The 18,803-nt window shown below is 44.6% G+C and overlaps 1 protein-coding gene across 2 annotated transcripts in view; it reads left to right on the forward strand.

The window, feature by feature from the left end:
* The window catches only part of LOC138515803 (broad substrate specificity ATP-binding cassette transporter ABCG2-like), a 570,220-nt gene that overhangs the window by 262,931 nt on the left and 288,486 nt on the right, over positions 1-18,803 (forward strand). For both annotated transcript variants that reach the window (XM_069630538.1, XM_069630539.1), the window contains exon 5: positions 10,622-10,774. In XM_069630538.1, the coding sequence (XP_069486639.1) occupies positions 10,622-10,774 (153 nt within the window). The remainder of the gene's footprint in view (positions 1-10,621; positions 10,775-18,803) is intronic.

Here is an 18,803-nt window from a genome sequence, read left to right on the forward strand (position 1 = left end):
AACTCGCACATAGCTAAGGGTAATCTGGTCTGCATGCATCAAAAGTAACAGCAAAGCTATCTTGCATTTTCTCACTAGTCACGTGTCCCACTAACCAAACACTCCTACTGTCCCCCTACTCCCCGGTCTCTTTTGGATTCGCCAGAGCACCTGGACACCATGCAAATGGCAGCAGTTGGTGGTATTAATCCGAATAACAAAACATAGGATGTCAGGTGAACTTTGCCAGATTTGGAAATAAAATATATATTTGGCTACAATTAAAGTAGTGATCTTCTGTATAGCCTGGGACACAATGGGGCTTGTGTTAGTCAGTGACGTAACGTGATTGAAAGGTGTAAAAGCCTCGAGTAAAACATTAACGCCTTTCAATCACGGCACGCTACATTTTCATGGTTGTATGGCAGAGAGGAGTGGCGGATCGCAACTTGTGTCTCCGCCGCCTCCCTTCCTCTCCGCCATACAAATGCTCCAGCATTTATGCCAGCATGGATTTTCATGCCAACATGAATGCTGCAGATCCCTATGGGGTTTGCCAGCTTTATGCACCAGCATAAAGCGGTCGGACACCATAGAGATCCATTGTACATGCTCCCTGCCATGCTCGCATGTCGGACAGTGTTTAATTTTGATTGTGAACACTACTTGCTGCAGTGTTCACAATGAGCATGTCGGGCAGCGTTTAATTGTAATTGTACACGCTGCCTGCCATGCAAGCATGTCGCAAAGCATATACAATGGATCCCTATGGCGTCTGCCTGCTTTATGATGGTACATAAAGCTGGCAAAGCTCCCGCCGCCAAAATACGATGTTAAGGAACATGAGGTTACACATGCCTTTGTAAAGAGATTAGGTAATCTCCCAAGATTACTAGCTGTGGCAGCTGGTCCATTACGGCGTGTGGGGACGATGACCTGTGATCTTCAAAGAAACAGCTCAGCCACAATAATTAGCTGTCTCTGTATTTGGATTTAGGCACTGGGAAGCAGCGAGGGACTCAAAATCATAACCGTGAAGGATTAGGCATGGTATACGCTTTGATGCAAAATTACTGATTGGCCAGGACAGGAGGAAGGTTGTAGGTAACATCAAGCTTACTGCTGAGTTTGGGCATTCGAAAAGGTCTTCCCCCATGATTGCTGTAGCAAGTCCACAGGCAGGACATGACGGGTACATGAGGAAAGCAATGTTGGACTGTGTCAAATTCCCCTCTGCAGCAGGCAAAATCATCTTCCCAGGACTAGAAGATCAGCCAAGGCAGCGTGACCTCATATTGATAAGAAAGCCCATTGTCAGCTGGAGGTTTTCTATTAAAGCGTGTGATTTAGGGGTGTAGGGGTTAGGTTGCTGCTGGAAGTTTAGAAGAGGATACATTGCTGTTTTTTGCATTTTATTTGCAATGTTGTAAATTCTCTGTTCACATGGACTCTGGGTCTTCCACGATTGGTACCTGACATATAAGGGCAGTACACAGATGACCCAAGCAGACATCAAGGGAAGGCGAGAAAATTGTTTGGCTGCGACAGCATGGCCCTTCTTGCCAATTGACTAGAAAAATAGGATTGGAGTGCCCTCCGTTCCTGAGTGTGCTCACTTGTGATTCCCTTTGCGGAGTTAATTTATGTTCACCAAACTTTGTTTCTTTCAAAACACTGTTTGAGTTTATCCAAAAAATAAAATAAAATCAAGGTAGAAATTAGTATGTGTTATGACACTCCAGTATCATAACTTATTTATTTGTTGCCTGACATGTCAGTACCCAATTTCTTATCATTGCCAATGCATTTCGGACATCCGTCCATCATCAGGGCTCTTAGGCACTGATTGTTAATTATCCAACATCAACTTATCACAGTTTCCACATTTTTCTGTGATGCTGTGAAAGCACTAAACCGTACCACTGTCCCAGATGTAGAACTATGTAGCTGTTCAATCTGTGAAAATTTCAAAGTATTCTAATTAGTGTTATCATCATTTACCTGACTACTTGTTAGCCTCTTTACTCATGTGCGCTTACCTCTCTTATCGATCGAGTTGCAGAGGGATATCCTTTAGAAAGAATATTCCAGTAAAGTGTAGCCATCAAACATAGGAAAGTAGTTCACCAGACTCACTCTCCAAGCCCTATTCAGTGACATTGGAGAAAACCTCCTTTTTCATCTCACAGAGGGAAGCGGTCATAGCCACGGAAGGCCATGCAGCTATGCGTGCGCACCTAAATTATCCTCACTCCACCGAGCAGCGGTTTCCGCACTGCTACACCCAATCCATGCCACAATGTCACAGCCGGTACTTGCATGAAACGGCTAATACAGTGGCTACATATTGGCAGCTTATTAAACCCGCGAATAATGCTACACCTGGAGTTGTCTAAGTAGACAGACACGTGTAATGGAACTTAAAGTATGCCATATTAGGCATTATAAAGAAAATACCACTGGGCATAACACAAGACCAAGACCTAGCATACAATATGACTGAACCCCAGAAACTTTCAAATATCAAGCAAATCATGTTCCCTACCCTAGACCTATAAGCATTAAAACATACAAAGCTGTGCAGTAGCAAATGCAAAAGATACACGAGGGCGGCCATGATGGAAACGTCCAGAGATCTGCAAACACATGATCCAGACTGTAACCAGCTTCTTCGGGTTGCACATGGTGTTGCCTTTGTGGACAGTTAAGTTAAGGGCAATTAAGAGTGGACGACAGACATTAGGAAATGGTAAGGTGAAGCCAAGGGGAAGGAAAAAGGAAATAAAATGATGACCAACAGAAAGGGAAAAGAGGAAAACAAAAAATGTGGAAACAAAATAAAAAAGAAAACAGTAAGGAAAGAATAGAGCCTGCATGGCAGTTGTCAGAATGTGCAATACATTGTGAACAGTACACACCAGACCATGCTGCACTGCACCACATCCCCGTGTGTGCATACTTGCAGAGAGGCCAAGTAGAGAGGCTAGAAAGGGCAAAAGTGCAGATGGTGTGTTGAAGTAAAGAGTCAAGGTTGATACTGGGTAATGTTACAACCCTCTTAATTGCTCATTGTAGCAGGGCAAATGTGCAAAAGAATGACAAACAGTAAGGCGCTGCAACGTATTACAGCATTACTACCTACGGTGGGAGAGCAATTGCACATGGTGTCGACATGCACCTGCCCCCACCCCCCGCCCCCACCGAGCAAGGGTATGTTGTTAGAGCGTGGACATGGGACGCATCACTCTCTGAGGCTGTGTCTGGGGAGTCTCCCGGTACCTGCTCCACTATAAAGGGTTTGTGGCTCACACCATGGGATCTGGAAAGGACTTTGGGTAGCAGGGCTGGGATTTGTCACCCCCAAGTCGGCTGGACGCCATCACTTGAAGAAGAACAGGACGCAAGCAAGGTTGAAGAGAGCACTACAGAAGTGTTGCGACATGTGTAAAAGTGCACATCTCCCAGGAGAAAATCATGCCACGCTGACTGGGTTATGCCAACTTGGTTGGTAATTTGGAGATATCACACTTGCTTCTACAAACGTTTAGAATTGTTTTGATATTCTTTCAAAGTACCATCAGGGATTGTTTTAGGTGTATTTGGTTTCATTGATGCGCTGTACAAAGTGAAAAGTGAAAAGACGGTATCAAAAAAATGGAGAACAAAACCATGACAAACAAGTAACACTAGGTTGAAGAAGATAAAAGAAGTTTTTAAGCACGAGGGAAAAATGTGTAAGGTAGGAGAAGTACTAAAGAGAGGAAGAGAATTCCAGTGTTTGGGAGCGAGAGGAGATAAGGAATGAAAGCATAACTGGGCAGAGGGTGGCTTAGGGAGAGCTAGAAGAAATTGGAATTGAGAGCATAAGAGATGGGGAGAGGAGTAGATCTCGAAAACAGAAGAGGGATACAGAGGAGCTGGACTATGAATACATAAAAATGATAGTAATACAATGAAAAGGCACGATTCTAAAGAGAACATGGCTAATTAATGAAGTGAAGAAGAGATAGAGTAGCTGGGAGGAAGACAGAAAAGTGTACACATTGCAAAGTTGAAAATGGAGCAAAGGGGAGCAAGCTGGTAAGCGTGGATGCCTATGAGTAATGCAGAACAATAGTCAAGATGGGAGAGAATCAAATGGATAAGAGCACTTTAGTCTCTTTAAAGGTAAGAAAGGGATCGCTTTTGAAGATATTAAACAAATGAAAACGACTGAAGCGAGAAACATTAGAGATGTGGGAGAAAAAGGAAAGAGACGGGTCGAAAAGGACTGCAAGAGTATGAGCAGAGTGAGAGAATGAAATCACAGCAGTGAGAAAGGAAAGCTATGGGGGTAAGAGGGAAAAAAGTTGAGGAGGGGAAAAAGAACTTAAGTTTTAGAACTGTTTGGAAGAAGAAAGTGGGAGTGCATCCAAAAGAGCCAAGCAGATTGTGAAGAGTGTCAGAAAAGGCAGAAAATGAGACACAGGGCCTCATTATGCGTTTGGTGGTAACTCGGCAGTACATCTGCTGAATTACTTCCAAAACTCGCCACTTGGTCCCATGGGTTCACCACAGAATTGCAAGTGGTGGTAGGGTGGTTTTAATGCCCATTTTTTGAGTTCACAGGACACCATGGGTATTTCAGTGGAATTATCGTGAGCAGTAAATTCACTATTGTAATTAAGCAATTTTTTATTTACATTAAGGGCCTCAGAGTTTGCTGGTAATTTGGCAGCAAATATGCTGAATTACAGCCAAATAGGTTACGTTTACCCACACTTGGTCCCACCACCGGATTGTAAGTGATTGTAGGGCAGTATTAGTCCCCATTTAGGATTCTATGGGGATTTTGGTAGAATTGCTGCAAAGCAATAATTCCACTGCAGTAATTGCACCGATATTCCACTTACACGTCAAACTCCTGATTTGACGGTCCGGTAAAATTGGTGGTAATTCCGTTACTGTTAATAAATGTGGTGGACTCTAAATGGGTCCCAAAGTGGTTAACTTACCTTCACTGTGATGCTAGAGAACACAATCTTGCATTTAAAGGTCAACGTTGTAGCTCAGTGGTGCAGTAATAATGGTGGTAATTGTGTTACTGCCCAAAAGAGTGGTGGTAATGAAATTAGCACCAATTATTTCCTGCATCACTGAACTTTTATTGAGGCCTATAGATGAGTGAGTCATCAGTATAGAAGTGAAATGAGAAACCAAAGTAGGCAATAATGAAGGAAAAACAGGAGTTATAGAGCGAGAACAGGAGATATCCTAGAACAGAACCTTGAGAAACACCAAATTGAAGAGGGAGTGAGGGAGAGTGGCTACTACCCCAATGGATGGAAAAGGTTTGATAAGACACATAGGAGCGAAACCAGAGTAGGACAGAGTATTAGAAACCTAGAGTGGAAAGTGTGTCAAGAAGAACATGGTGATCAACAGTATCAAAAGCAGCAGAGAATCAAGGAGGATGAGAATAATAAATTCATCTTTTAATATGCGCTTAATACCAGAGACCAGTCTCTAAGTGCGGGGCTGGGATTCAAACCGGTGTTACTCTGTGTTGTCTTGCTTTCACGTTGCCCATGAGCTATCCTCCAGAACCTCTGAATATATGGTAGTTTAGCGTGACACACATAGAGGGATGGGTTATTGATGTCAAGTACAGCAGTTTCAGTGGAATGCAAGGCACAAAAACCACACTGGAGTAAAGGAAGAAGATAATGTTGATCAAGATAAGAGACTTGAAAATAAAAGATGTGCTACAGAAAACCGGAGAGAAATGGGATGAAATCTTCAGGAAAGGTAGAAGTGGAAAGAGATGAATTAAATAGGGAAGTCAAGAAAGCTATGAGAAGTGGAAAGACTTTATGGATAAGAACAGAAGGCAGGGGGCCAGAGGGAGAAGCAGTAGGATGAGCACTGGCAAGACAATGAGCAGTATTAGAATCGGACAAAGGGAAGGAGATTAGGGATTGGGAAGCTGGAGAAGAAATCGAAGGATGTGATGGAGAAGGGATACAGGTGGAGGCAAGAGAAGAGCATAGTTGAAGAACTTTGCTGGAGCAAGACCAGAGGGAGGGAGAGGGGAGGAAGAGGGTGTGTTAGATGTGGGAGATATGAACAGCAGATAACACTAAGGCACACCTATATTAAAGGTTCTTTTGATTAAATACCTGCAAGGGTATTGTTGAAGACATTCTATAATGTTTATATGGAGTTTTGAGGTGCGGGGGCAAAGGCTCAACCATGGCATCTAGGTTGGATATGTAAGAACAAAAAAGTGGTTGTTCCTAAAGAATCCGGTACCGTTGAGTAGGACATCATTATCGCTGTAAGTGTTTATCTATTTTCTTTTACTACATTCCACCGAGACTCTACTTCTTTTCCTAATTAGAGGTATTATTTGTATTGCAGACTTAATATTGATCACTGTTGGATGCGGGGTCCTATGAATCATTGTTAAAAAATAGTTACTTTGTTATTGTTGAAATTACTGTGTAAAATATTACATGAAGATGTTTCTTTTCTACTTTCTAGAAAACTGATGAATTGTGATATTGCCCCTGAAGAAGAGTTTGTGACTCGAAACGCGTTGGGCTTCTTTATTTGTATAATAAAATATTGTGTTTTACCGAAATATTGAAAAAGAGAGTTTCATATATCAAATTGTCAATTATACCAAATGGTTAATATGAACTATTGATTAGCTACTTGAATGTTTGGTCTGAACTTCAAACATTAGAAAGTGTGCAGGGGACGGGAGTTCCTAAAGGATTCTTTAGGAACAATCACTTTTTTTGAGATGTGGGAGATATAGCAGGCATCAAATAGCCGAAAAAGACGATGGGAGAGGGAGGAGAGGACAGGATAACCTCAGAAAAGTATTGTTTGAGGTGTCTTATGTTTTCCCAATTAGAGGTGATAGGCTGTTGGCATAATGCTACAGGCATTACTGCTAGACTTGAATGTATCACAGAGGTGGTAAGAAAATAAATATAAGCTGCAATTTTTTTAACTGTCATGAGTATGCAAACTGTCATGGAATACAACAGCCATGAGGAACTAGGGTCCATTCTTACTCTAGCATCCCAAATCACCTCCTAAAGATGTAGGTAATGGCCATTTCTTTAGTTGCATTGAACACTCCTGTAGACCAAGTATCCTCTTTGCAAAATATACCTCAGTTGTACATTTTCTCAATTTCACACCACGCCCTGCTAAATCCCGAGATCGGTGTCACACAATGCCTCTAGTCCTTCGACTTTATCTGGGCAAAGGAAAGAGAAGTACGTTCCTCTGCCTCAATGAGGCAGGGCCCATCTGACTCCTCTGCCCTCATCTCTTGAACTGGTACTTTCCCAGCCTGCCCTGGAGAACTGAATCCTAGCTGTGTTGTGAAATCTTCTTCATACACTGGATAGTTGTACATGACCAGTCACCCCCCTGCCAGGCTTAAATGCTGAGTTAGGTCATAGGTGCGCACTGCTGTAGTCTGCTCACCGTGTCTCTTGGATATTCCTCCCCATGGACTGTTGAGCCTTAGGAGCAACATGGTGGACTTGGACAATCGCAACATTTGGCAACATATTAATAGTCCACAAGAGTGTGCACAGGAGGAGATCTCACTTTGCTCCACAATGAAACACTGACCTGGTTCAAATGCTAGTGCTTAGGTATGCGAAGATATTGCTCACAATTTACAAATTGAGCAACATTATTGATGGAAATAGTACTTGCCTTAACATATTCCAGCAATTATGCAGCAGGTGTCTAACAATTAATTGGTTGACGACTGTATTTACTCAATCATGTGCTGCCTCCAAGCCTCAATCTCACCGCACTGGCAGGGGGTGGGGGCGTTGCTCTTCCCTGAGTGGATTTCTGCTTCCATCATACCCACCCAACACTACTCTTCCTTTGAAAACCTGGTTTGCAAATTGGTCATCTCTCCCATCTCTACCCTGACCATTGCTACCATCTTGAGGCCTCCAGGCGCCACCACCACCACCCTGTTCCTCCCTGAGTGGGCTGACTTCTGCTCTTCCTTACTTTCATCCACCTCCAATCTCCTCCACCTGGATGATTTCAATATCCAACTGAACTCCCCTGGCTCTGCATCCACTCTTCACAGACCTCTGCACCTCCTTCCCTCTCCATTCTACCTTCTGAGCCAACCCACTCAGGTGGCCACACTCAGGATGCCTTCACACACTCTGACCTCTCTCTCCCCGCCACTAATACCCCCTCTGTCCTGGTCATACCATTCTCTCCTCTCCTGCCACCGGGCCCACTTTGTCCCCATTGACTGCCCCCCCAAAAAGCCCCTCCATCCTCGTTCACTAACATCTGCCCGATGAAATGAGTGTCAGATGTTGCCTTTGCTTCCACCTTCATTCTCCCTCAACCCCCTATCTCTGATACTACCTCTGACTCTGCTCTCAGCGACCTCCACCTTTCCATCACCAATACCCTTAACATTCTTGCCCCAGTCATGAGGATCCACCTGAAACCTGCCTCTAAGCGTAACACCTGGTAGGACTCCGAACTTGAGGCCCTGAAATGAAAGGGAAGGTCAGCGGAACGGAAGTGGCAAACTTCAGGCTCAACCTCTGACAAACTGGCCAGCAACCATTTTTTTGACACTGGATCTTGCCCCTCCTCACTTAAGCACTCCCTTGTGTGCACACTCCTGAAGAAAACTTCAGCAGACCCTACATGCCCTGCCAACTACTGCCCTATTTCCATCACCCCCTTCCTGGGTAAGCTTTTGGAGAAGCTGGCATTACCCCAACTCCACTCACACACCAAACTTGGTAATGGTCTCCACGACCATCAATCTGGATTCCGAGCATCTAGATGCACGGAAACTGCTCTTCTGAAGACCAGTGAAGAACTGCTTGCATCTCTGGACTCCAACTCCCCTGCTGTCCTCATCCTTCTCAATCTCTCCTCTACATTTGACACAGTCAACCATTCCATCCTCATACATAGGCTCCACGATACCCTTGGTATCTCGGTACGGGCACTGGACTGGCTGACATCCTTCCTTACTGACTGCTCTTCCCAAGTCCTCTTGGGCACCTTCTCCTCTCCTACTTCTCCAACTGTGGTGTCCCCCAGGTTTCTATCCTCTCCCCATGGCTCTTCAACATCTACCTTGCCCTGCTTGCACCCCTCATTCCCTCCTTCTCCTCCGACTTCCAATGTTACGCAGATGACATACCACTCTTTTTCAAACTTCCTGCTGTTCCTCTTGCACCCTCCATCATCCTTGATTCACTATCTGCCATCCAGTCCTGGTGCACCTCCAACGATTTCTGCCTGAACGACTGTAAAACTGAGATCCTCCCTATTGGGACCCCTGCTCCCTCCTACTTCCCTTCACTCTGGCCCTCCTCCATGGGGTCTCTTCTTGCTCCTTCTTTTGAAGCCAGAAATCTGGAAGTCCTCTTTGACTACTCTCTCTCCTTCCTCCCTCACACTCACTTTTCTCACTTTTCCCTCGAGGCTCAATGTTACCCAAGCCCTGGTTCTCTCTAGGCTTGACTACTGCAATAGACTCCTCCTGAATCTACGTTCTTCTACTCTGCGACTCCTCCAGCTAATCCAGAATAGGCCAGCAAGACGTATCCTTGGTCTTAACCCCAGAGACTGCATCTCTCCTGCCCTAAAAAGTCTTCATTGGCTCACAGTTGTTGCACGTATAAAATTCAAATCCCTCTGTATCATCCACAAGACTGTCTGTGCCCGGGGACCACACTATCTCCTACTTTGTCTTTCTAAATACTCTCCCTCTAGACCACTTCGTTCTTCGGGCACCAACACTGTGTGTATAACACGCTTTGCTAAACAGAGGGTAGGTGGTCGGTGGTCGATCGCTTTCCTCAGCTGGCTCCCTCCTATGGCACATCCTCCTCCCCCCTCCCCCATGCACCTTGAGAAGGACTTTCCTAAATTCCAGAAGCTCCTCAAGACCTACCTCTTCACCTTCACCTCCACCTTCCCTTCTTCTCTGCTAATCCCTCAGTTGCTGTGATTGGTGTCCGGAGCGCTTAAGCATCCTCGGGACCCTGACCTTCCGCACCCAAAGTTCCCAGCTCCTGTCTACCCCAGGCACTTGCCTTGGCACTCCTTCTGCCTCGGGGGTTCGCACTTACTCCTAACGTGGCCCCTGACCTTGTAGCACTCATCAACCCAAGCACTTTGTGGTGAATTACGCCCACTGCCCTTTTTCCTTGTTACACTTGCACATTCTGAATACTGACAAGGTATGGTAGGTTCGTCCTTTCTTCTTTTCCCTCCACTGCTCTTACTAATTATTGTGTTTTTAATTTTTTTCACTGGCTTGTTCCTCCCTCCACCCTGTGGGCGCTTTGAAATGGTATTTTACTTGCTGTATAAGTGCCTAACAAGCAAACGATAAAATAAATAAATTAGTAGCAATGACTGAATGATCTGCAAATGTTGCTAACAAGTTAACATTTTCTTTAAAAAAACAGAAGTTACAAAAAAAATCCCAAATATCTTTCAGTTTTCTACTGAGCAGTCTATTCCACGCAAATACTCCTGTGCCAGATGAGATGCCGTTTTGATAAAAGTTAAACTTTGTTGCAAGACTCACAACAATAACACAGTATTTTTTATCTTTTCTTCCAAGGATGATGTTGTCATGGGAACCTTAACAGTGAGAGAAAATTTGCAGTTCTCGGCTGCACTCCGGCTTCCACGATCCATTCGACAGAAAGAGAAAGATGAACGAATTGATCAGATCTTAAAAGAGCTGGGTTTGACCAAAGTGGCAGATTCCAGGGTAATGAACAGCTTTCTTTGGTAGAAAATGTTGCAGAGTGCAGAATCTTTAAAAAGGAAGACATTAGAGCCAAGAGATGCGTCCTAATGTTGTATCCTCCAGCTCTGGCATAGTGCCAGTGTGATAAAGTGGTCCTCTTCCATTGGCATGTCCACAAAGTAGAGCAATTCAACATTTTCTTTTTTGTTTTGCTCCGGTTGTCTTTGCGAATGGGGTTAAAAGATGCACAATATAAAATTGTAGATGGGTGCCTGTCAAAAATGGGTATATTTGTGCCTCAGCAGTCCGAATAACCTCATAGACAACTCACTCTCATTGTCTATCAGGCACACTTGTAACCACTCGACAGAGTATATTACTGTTGTTGACAGTTAACCACCAACAATTCTGTTCACATCCCTATATGATTTTACAAATGTCCACTGAGGTTAACCTAGTTAAGCCGGGTTGGGTGAACACAAAACTATTTAAAGTTAAGTCAAGTTCTGATCTGAATGCTTTTGCAAACCTCTGGGGTTTTGGGCAAAGTTGGAGGTAAAACGATCAAAGGACCAACAAGCATCAACCTTTCATGGGATGTGAAAGGTACAAAAAAGGATGGTGTCTAGCAGCTGGTAACCGGTCGAAAGGGAAATAATGTTATCTGGTAGGTAGTCATTTGTTGAGGACAGTAATTTTATGTATGTGACGAGGTTGAAGGAAGTGTAGGTTGGATAGGTGTATTATCTTTACTGCGACAGCTGACAATAGGTTAGGTGTGAAACCCTTTAGTCAGCAGTCATGTCATGCATATGCCAAGGTTTCAAATAGGTTCTGTGTGAATAGTTGTATTCTGCATTCGTTATTGCATGATAGAGCTTTCCTGGAGAGGGGGATAATTGCTAAAGTAACACTCATTTTAATAATTGATATTGGGCCTCATTATAAGTTTGTAGGTGTGGAATTAACGTGCTGGTAATTCTGTTTACTGCCACGTTTCCGGTAGTTTGCCGGTGGTGGTCACCTGATTAACCTCCAGTCAAGAGCCAGAGGTAACTCAGGCCAGTACCAGCAAAAAACAGCCAGTATTACCGGCACTGGTATTACCGGTGCTGGTAATACCGGCAATCCCCCCCAAGGATATTTATTGAACTTTATAATGGGTGAGAGAAATGCCTAATCTAAACCTAAATCTAAGACTGGAGTAAGCTATGACCATCAAATAACAAGGCAGTCCTAGTGGTGTCTTGTCAAATAAAAAGGGCCTATACTAAAAACAAAACTATTGCCAATCCTTACTACTAAATTAAAAAGAGTGTGGGACAATGTTCACCAGAAAAAAAGTGTGCACCATATGATAGTTCAGGATGGTATGGCAGGGTCTCCCTTCCCCGCGTTTGAAGCATAGGACAAGGCGGGACTCTCGAGCACAGCACACTCCTTGGCCTCGTCAGCACGAGGTTCACAGTTAGTTCAATGATATCAAAACCCTCTAGGGTCTAAGTCTCCTTCTTGCAAAAGTCTTTTGTCTTAGAAGGCGTGTGGTGTTTCACAATGACAAACAAACAAAAAGTTCTCTAGTTGATCTTGCACCTTGAGCGATTGCTCTTCGCCCCCAGGATCTCCCTCCGTCAGGCTCGGATCCTTCGTGCAATTTGGGCCTCCCTCCATCGGGCTCACTACGGCTTTTCTTTAACACAGTTCAGATATTTTAACACAGTTCATGCATTGCTCATTTTCACAGAAAGCGAGGTTTTCCTTCTCCTAGCTTGGCATCCCTCTGTTGGGTTCACACTTGCCACAATTCACAGTTCACAACCTTATTGGAAAGCAGCGTTCCCTTCCCCTAGCTTACCTTTGGCAATGGGTCAGAGACTTTTGATTGTACAAGGGATTTGACGTAAGCCTTGTAGGACCACTCTGACACCTTATGCCACCCTTTCCTAGGGTCTTCTGGTTCTTGTTGTTTATAAACAGTTCCCAGTCAGAGCCTTTCGAATGAGCACCCACGTGGTGCTGGACCCTTCTGCACCTGAACCTCAACTGGACTTTAAAAGTTCAAACGCAAACACAATGTCTGTCTCTTGCAAATTCCTTGCTTTCAAAATGTTGCTACTTGCAAACTTGGGCTCAACACAGTTCAGCCTGCTATCAGGTTCCTCTGACTTGCCAGCTGTGCTGAACCCATTGGCTTCTTTGATCTCTGGAGTAAAGGATAGTACCACAGTAGCCAGCTTGCCTCTCCGCCTGCATCATCAATGCAGGAGGCCCCCGTGTACTGTTGTCGGATGCTGCTTTGCACGCCAGCTCCAACTCCTGGTCTTATGAGTCCCCTTTCAGAGGCTTTGTGGTTCTGAGTTCAAAAGGGATAGGGTAACCCTTTTGTTGTCCTTCCAGGTATCACTGGTTTCCTTCTGTTTTGAACTGCCGGCTTGGTGTAGCTGTCTCCTCTTGCATGCGGCCTGGATTGAACTGTGCATTCATGCTCTGCCTTTTACCACTGTGGGGAAGGTAAAGGGCCATCAGATGTGCATGGTTATTGTCAGTTGCCTGACTCTGCCTGGCCCGTGTGTTGGGAGATATGTCAGATAAATGGCTCTGGTATTAGTCTGTTGTCTGTTATAGTGTAAAAGTGTTTGTGTGGGGAAAAGGGAGGGGCGTAGAGCTTCTAAATATCCTACAGGGTAGGATGAAGAAAAGGTGTTACTGGGAAGGGGACACTATGTCACAACCCTTGGTGTCCCACATCCACTCCCCGAAGATCCCTCGCCCAGGTGATCCTGCCCCCACTGGTCCACCCCCAAGAACTGGATCCAATAGCGATGGCCATGTCCTGGCCACCTGGACGACAGATCTCCGGGGACCAGCAGGTGAGGCACCTTCAGGTTTCTCACACAAGGGGCCAAGGTTATGGCTAGTGTGCCCAAAATAAACCTAGTGGTGTGGCCATGGCAAAAGGCCATGACTAATGGACACATGTAGGAAATCTATTGGAGCAATATGGAGAGTGGGCACAGCCAAAGGCCATGGCGAGTGGGACTGGAAGAAAGCTATTGAGGCAACATGTAAAGGGGCAACGGCCAAAGTTCATGGAGCAAAAGCCTTGGCTAGTGAGTGGGAAAGAAAGGTAGTGTTTTAAAAGATACAGTGGGCACGGCCAGATGCTGTGCTCACTGGCCATGGCCAAATGCCCCTGCTAATGGGCCCAAAAGACATATAGAGTGTCCACAACCAAAGGCTATGGCCACCTAGTATGTCCAAAAGAAACATATTGGAGGAACATATACAGTGAACAAGGCGAAAGGCCCTGGCCCTGGCCATGGCCAGTGGCCTGTAAAAAACAATGGTATAACAAAACCCTTGAAGTTCACTGAAAAAACCTTAGTTAAGGTGCACTTAAGTTGTGCAGATGTGGGAAGTCATGACCAGCTTAACTCGCCGCGTTCCCGTTGCAAAGCCCATGAGCACATACATACTATAAGAGAAGGAATTCACAATGACTTACAAATGGCATTATGTGGGACATCAACAGAAGCGTTCCGAGTTAAGCTGGTCATGACTTCCCACATCCACTGAATATCAAATGTGGTGCCATTTGATGAATCTGCACAAAGGTTTTCAAAAGTATTTTAGATCTAGATGGGAATGTTTTTGCAAAGTATGGTGGGATTTTGTCAAGTCAAAAGGGGGCAACATTTTTACACGGCATATCACTTTTTTGCTATTTTTAGAAAGATTATAGACCTAACTTTGAATGTTTGTGCAAAGTCTGAATGTAATGTGTCAAGTGGGGGCTAATGTATGACTATTGTATGTCTGTACATTTTGACACTTTTGAAAAAATAAAATATGGGCGGATTTGGAGCATTGGCAAGGACCTGAAAGGATGGTTTTTGCAAATGTGTGTTTTTATTTTTTGAAGTGCTATATCTTGTATCAACTGAGGTATAGCCTGTGGCCATGGGTAGTGGCCACATTGTCTGGGTCATGGCCTAAAGACATGACCTGGACAATCTTGCCACTGGCCATGACTGAAGAACCAGCAATGGGGTTAAAGTGGGCATGGCCAGCAGGGGCCGGCTATGTGGTAAAGTTTTTTAAAATTGGGATAGTTTCGGAAAAAATAATTTGCTTGTGGATATAGGTTGAAGTGCTGTATGGAATTGCAGCAAATATGCAGGAGGATGGTGAGCAAGAATTGGAAAGCATGGTTTTGCATATATTTCCTGGGTAGTGGGCTTGGCCCTTGGTAAACACAAATGTGTACTCTGAGTTGCTCATTGGGGAATGTGGCATGGCCGAAGCCCATACCCCATGGATTTGGAGACTGCCCATGGTTGCAAGCCATGAGCAATGGCCACTGGTTACATTATTGGGGTATAGGAGACACTGAGCTAGGATGCAGGGTAGGTGCAGTGAAGAGTAGGGGTGTTTTCGTTCATCTGTGGTCATGGTGGAGCCTTATGCCGTAGGCAATTGAACAATGCATTCCATCCCCAGCATGCGCTGCTGTTAACAACATACATAAGTATGTGTACGCAAAAAATGTGTTTCTTAAAGGAGGTTTATAGCTTTTTCATATATGAAAAGAGGAATTATGAATAACTTATATAGTGATGTAACACCATGGAACATTTTCGCTTATAAAAACCTATTACAGTGACAGAAAAAACGTTGTTAAAGGGATGTTATGGTTAAGATGCACCCCTCCCTTGGGACTTCTCTGCTCCAGTAGTTACCCAGTGACGTACCACCTTGGCATGTCCCTCCTGCGTTCTCATGAAAATTTGCCCATCCGTACTACCCATTCTATTTATGCACCTATCTCCCTGTACTATGCATATGTGCATTTATAGGAGTATTGTGTACAGTTTTTATTGTAAGTACGGGAAATGTAGATGCAAAGGTTTCGAAAAAGATTAAGTGGCAGTTGGTGTGTGGATGCTTAATATGGTCATAGAGTTATAGGTACAGTTTTTGGAAGTGTTTGGTGGATGGATGTGTGACTGTTTGAAAGGAGGCGTTGAGGGAGTGGTACAAATATAAAATAAAAAGGGTAGAAGGGCTGCCCTGTGTGATGGTGCTCACGTGCCATCTGGGTTTTTTAATGATCCATGGCATGGGAAGGGGACTGTGGAAACTGTGGATTGTTATAAAGGTCCATCGATTATGGTCCTTATTGTATGCTAGAGAAAAGTATTTAGGATAGAAAATTGTTTGTTGTTTTTATATTTTTCTCTAATATACTATTGTACATTAGCACTCTGGGTGGGGGAGCCAGCCAATCAAGTGGGTAGGTGCGCAGGTTTGAACCGCTGGTACAATCCTGCATTCCAAACCGCCTGACGGCCGACTGTCCCTGCCGACATCTTCCTCCCCAATCTCCGTCCCATTTTTAAAAATTATTTTTTCATCCCCACTCCCGACTTAATGTATTTCGGTGGTGGTGAATGCTGCTGCTGCATTTGCTCCTTCTCTTTGCCTCCCACAGGCTGTCATGGAAAGGGAAGAGAGGCTCTGTACGGGGCCTCGCCTTCCCTTTCCATTGTGGCCATTTTGGAAAAGGATTTTCCTTCCTAGAGCAGGGCGCTGCTTGCATCCCGCTGTAGGAAAGGAAATCCTTTTAACACCCTGGGTTGCCGCTTTCGCAAACCGGGATGCTAATGGCCTTCATCACACATTTCAGGGGATGGAATGGGGGTAACGGTCCGGAGCCCTCATTAACCACCCTCACTTCGCATAGGCCCATCATTTGGTGGCTGTTATCCCCCATTCCAGCCCCTTGAATGGGGATACACACTACATTATATCCATTAGCATAGCACAAAATGCTAATGGAAATATTGGAACATCTTATTGAATCTATCTACGTTACTGAGAAATGTAAAGTAGATGGAGTCTATAAGATTATTTTTTAACTGTGAAAGGTGGTTCTGAAAGGAACCTTTTTTTAATTTCTTTTGTTCTTTATTATTATTTTTTTGATCAAAAAGTAATGTGGGGAGGGAAATGAGGGAAGAGGCACCAAGCAGTAATATGGAGGGGCAGGTGGACAGGGGAAGATGTTGTGCGTGTGCTAAGTCTAAGGTAGGGGGTAGTGTTTCTCAAGCTCCTTGATTACAGCTTCAAAAGCATTTTGAAATTGCTCTGCCCTGCAGAGTGGTGTGTTGTAGTGTATACAGAGTACTATTGTCTTTGAAAGATATGGATTAACAGCCTCTTATCGCTTGCAAGGTAGCTGGTGGGATTGTGTGTTGCACAGAAGTAGGCTATATGGTTACAGTATTGGTTGAGGAAGATGAGGTGGAGGAAGACTAGTACTTGTTTAGATCGGTATCGAGCAGATCAGCGAAAGCAAAAGCTTACATTTTCAGAAAGACACAATGGGTCTCATTCTAAGTCTGGCGGTATGGAAATAAGGGTTCCTTTCCGGACTGCCAAACTACAAGTAGGCCTGCAGGGGCCTTTGCTTCCGGCAGGTCTGACCTGGTTTTCACAGAAGCACCAGCACCGTTGGCAACAGTGCCGGTGCAGGAATGGGGACTTACAAGTTCCACAGCCTGACAACCCGGGCCGCGGGATATCAAGCAGCAGAACAGTGTTACGAGTTCGGCAGCAACCCGCTGTTAGCACTGGCGGGTTACCGCCAAACTCGTAATAAGGCCCAATGTGTTTCAAGGTAGGTAAACACTATTGGTAAGCTTTTACACTCATTCAGTTGAAAATAATAAAACAGTACACATACTTATTACTTTTCATAAGGGGGGAAACGCCATTCAAAGTAAGTAAAAAAAAACTCCTATACTGTTTAGAGGGGCGGAATGCAACTCAAAAGCAAGTATAAACTTAAAGACACTTTGTAACATATTCTATTATAGTTACCACACAAATTTCTTTAGCAAGTAATTTTACTCTTGGTATACTTTTCAAGACAGAATCCTTATCTTATAAAGTCCTTCCCTAGTCTATAGCATGAGTTTTCTCAGAGACAGAAGAGGGGGCCCTAGTGGTGTAGGAGCCAGCTCTAGGCAGGTCAGCATAGGGTTAATTTGCAGGAAAGTCAGAATTCCATAGGAGGTCTTCTTAAACAAGTAAGTATTCATTTTAGAATTAGTTAAAGTGTTAATGGGCTGGTAAGAGGGCTAGGAAACTTGATTGGATGGATAAGGGGTTTGAGGGGAAAAACATACCATCAGTACCACTCTGAATACCACATTGTCTCCTGACTAGCACAACAGGTCTAGCTCCTGTTTCCCTGTAATCACTTGTAATTCTCACACACTTGTTCCACCTGACCTACAAACAGTTTAACCCTAGTGTAGCTGCACAGGCATTGAAGCACATGTAGCTGACACATAACACAACATAATGTTCTGAGCACATGTACTTCGGTCATATTGGTAACAAACACATATAACTAGCGGCAAGAAGCTCAACAGACAAAACATAAATGCTTTGGTACTTGTCCGAAATATGCCGGATGCTCAAATGACAACATAAATAGCCATTTCCTTATCAATTGCATGTTTTTCCCTGTACATGTTACCTGTTCCTTCACAGGCTTTCAAAGAAAATGTGTAAATGTGAAAAAAGGCCAACAGTTCCCATGCCTGGGGCACCATCCGAGGTCGCCCCAGGCTCTCCAATACACACGGTGATATGCCCATGGTGTGAAGGGGAATGGTGCTACTCTGTCATAAGCCGCACCGGGAAGAGTGAGGAAAATTGCCAGTGGGGAAGACAACCCTGCTCTGCACATCCTGACCTCAACCTGTGTATAGTCCTGCTCACTCTCCGTTCCAGCACTCGATAGAGCATCCGCTTCCTCCCCTCAACCCGTGCTTGCACACCAAACAATCACCAGCAAGCAGCACAGTACAAGGAGGAGCGACTAAGCCTCCTGTCCCATGACGCTCAACGTGCACTGTGTTCCATGCACAGCGCTTCCTCATGGGAACTGTAGTTCCAACGCGGTCCAGGTTCTCAGCACGCTGCTACGCAAAGGTTTATTAGCCCGTGTGTGGTGTCTCTGGCCACACAGTCCCTCATG

The sequence above is a fragment of the Ambystoma mexicanum genome, chromosome 6q, assembly GCF_040938575.1.
Source record: "Ambystoma mexicanum isolate Mex_15411 chromosome 6q, UKY_AmexF1_1, whole genome shotgun sequence".
Lineage (NCBI taxonomy): Eukaryota > Metazoa > Chordata > Amphibia > Caudata > Ambystomatidae > Ambystoma > Ambystoma mexicanum.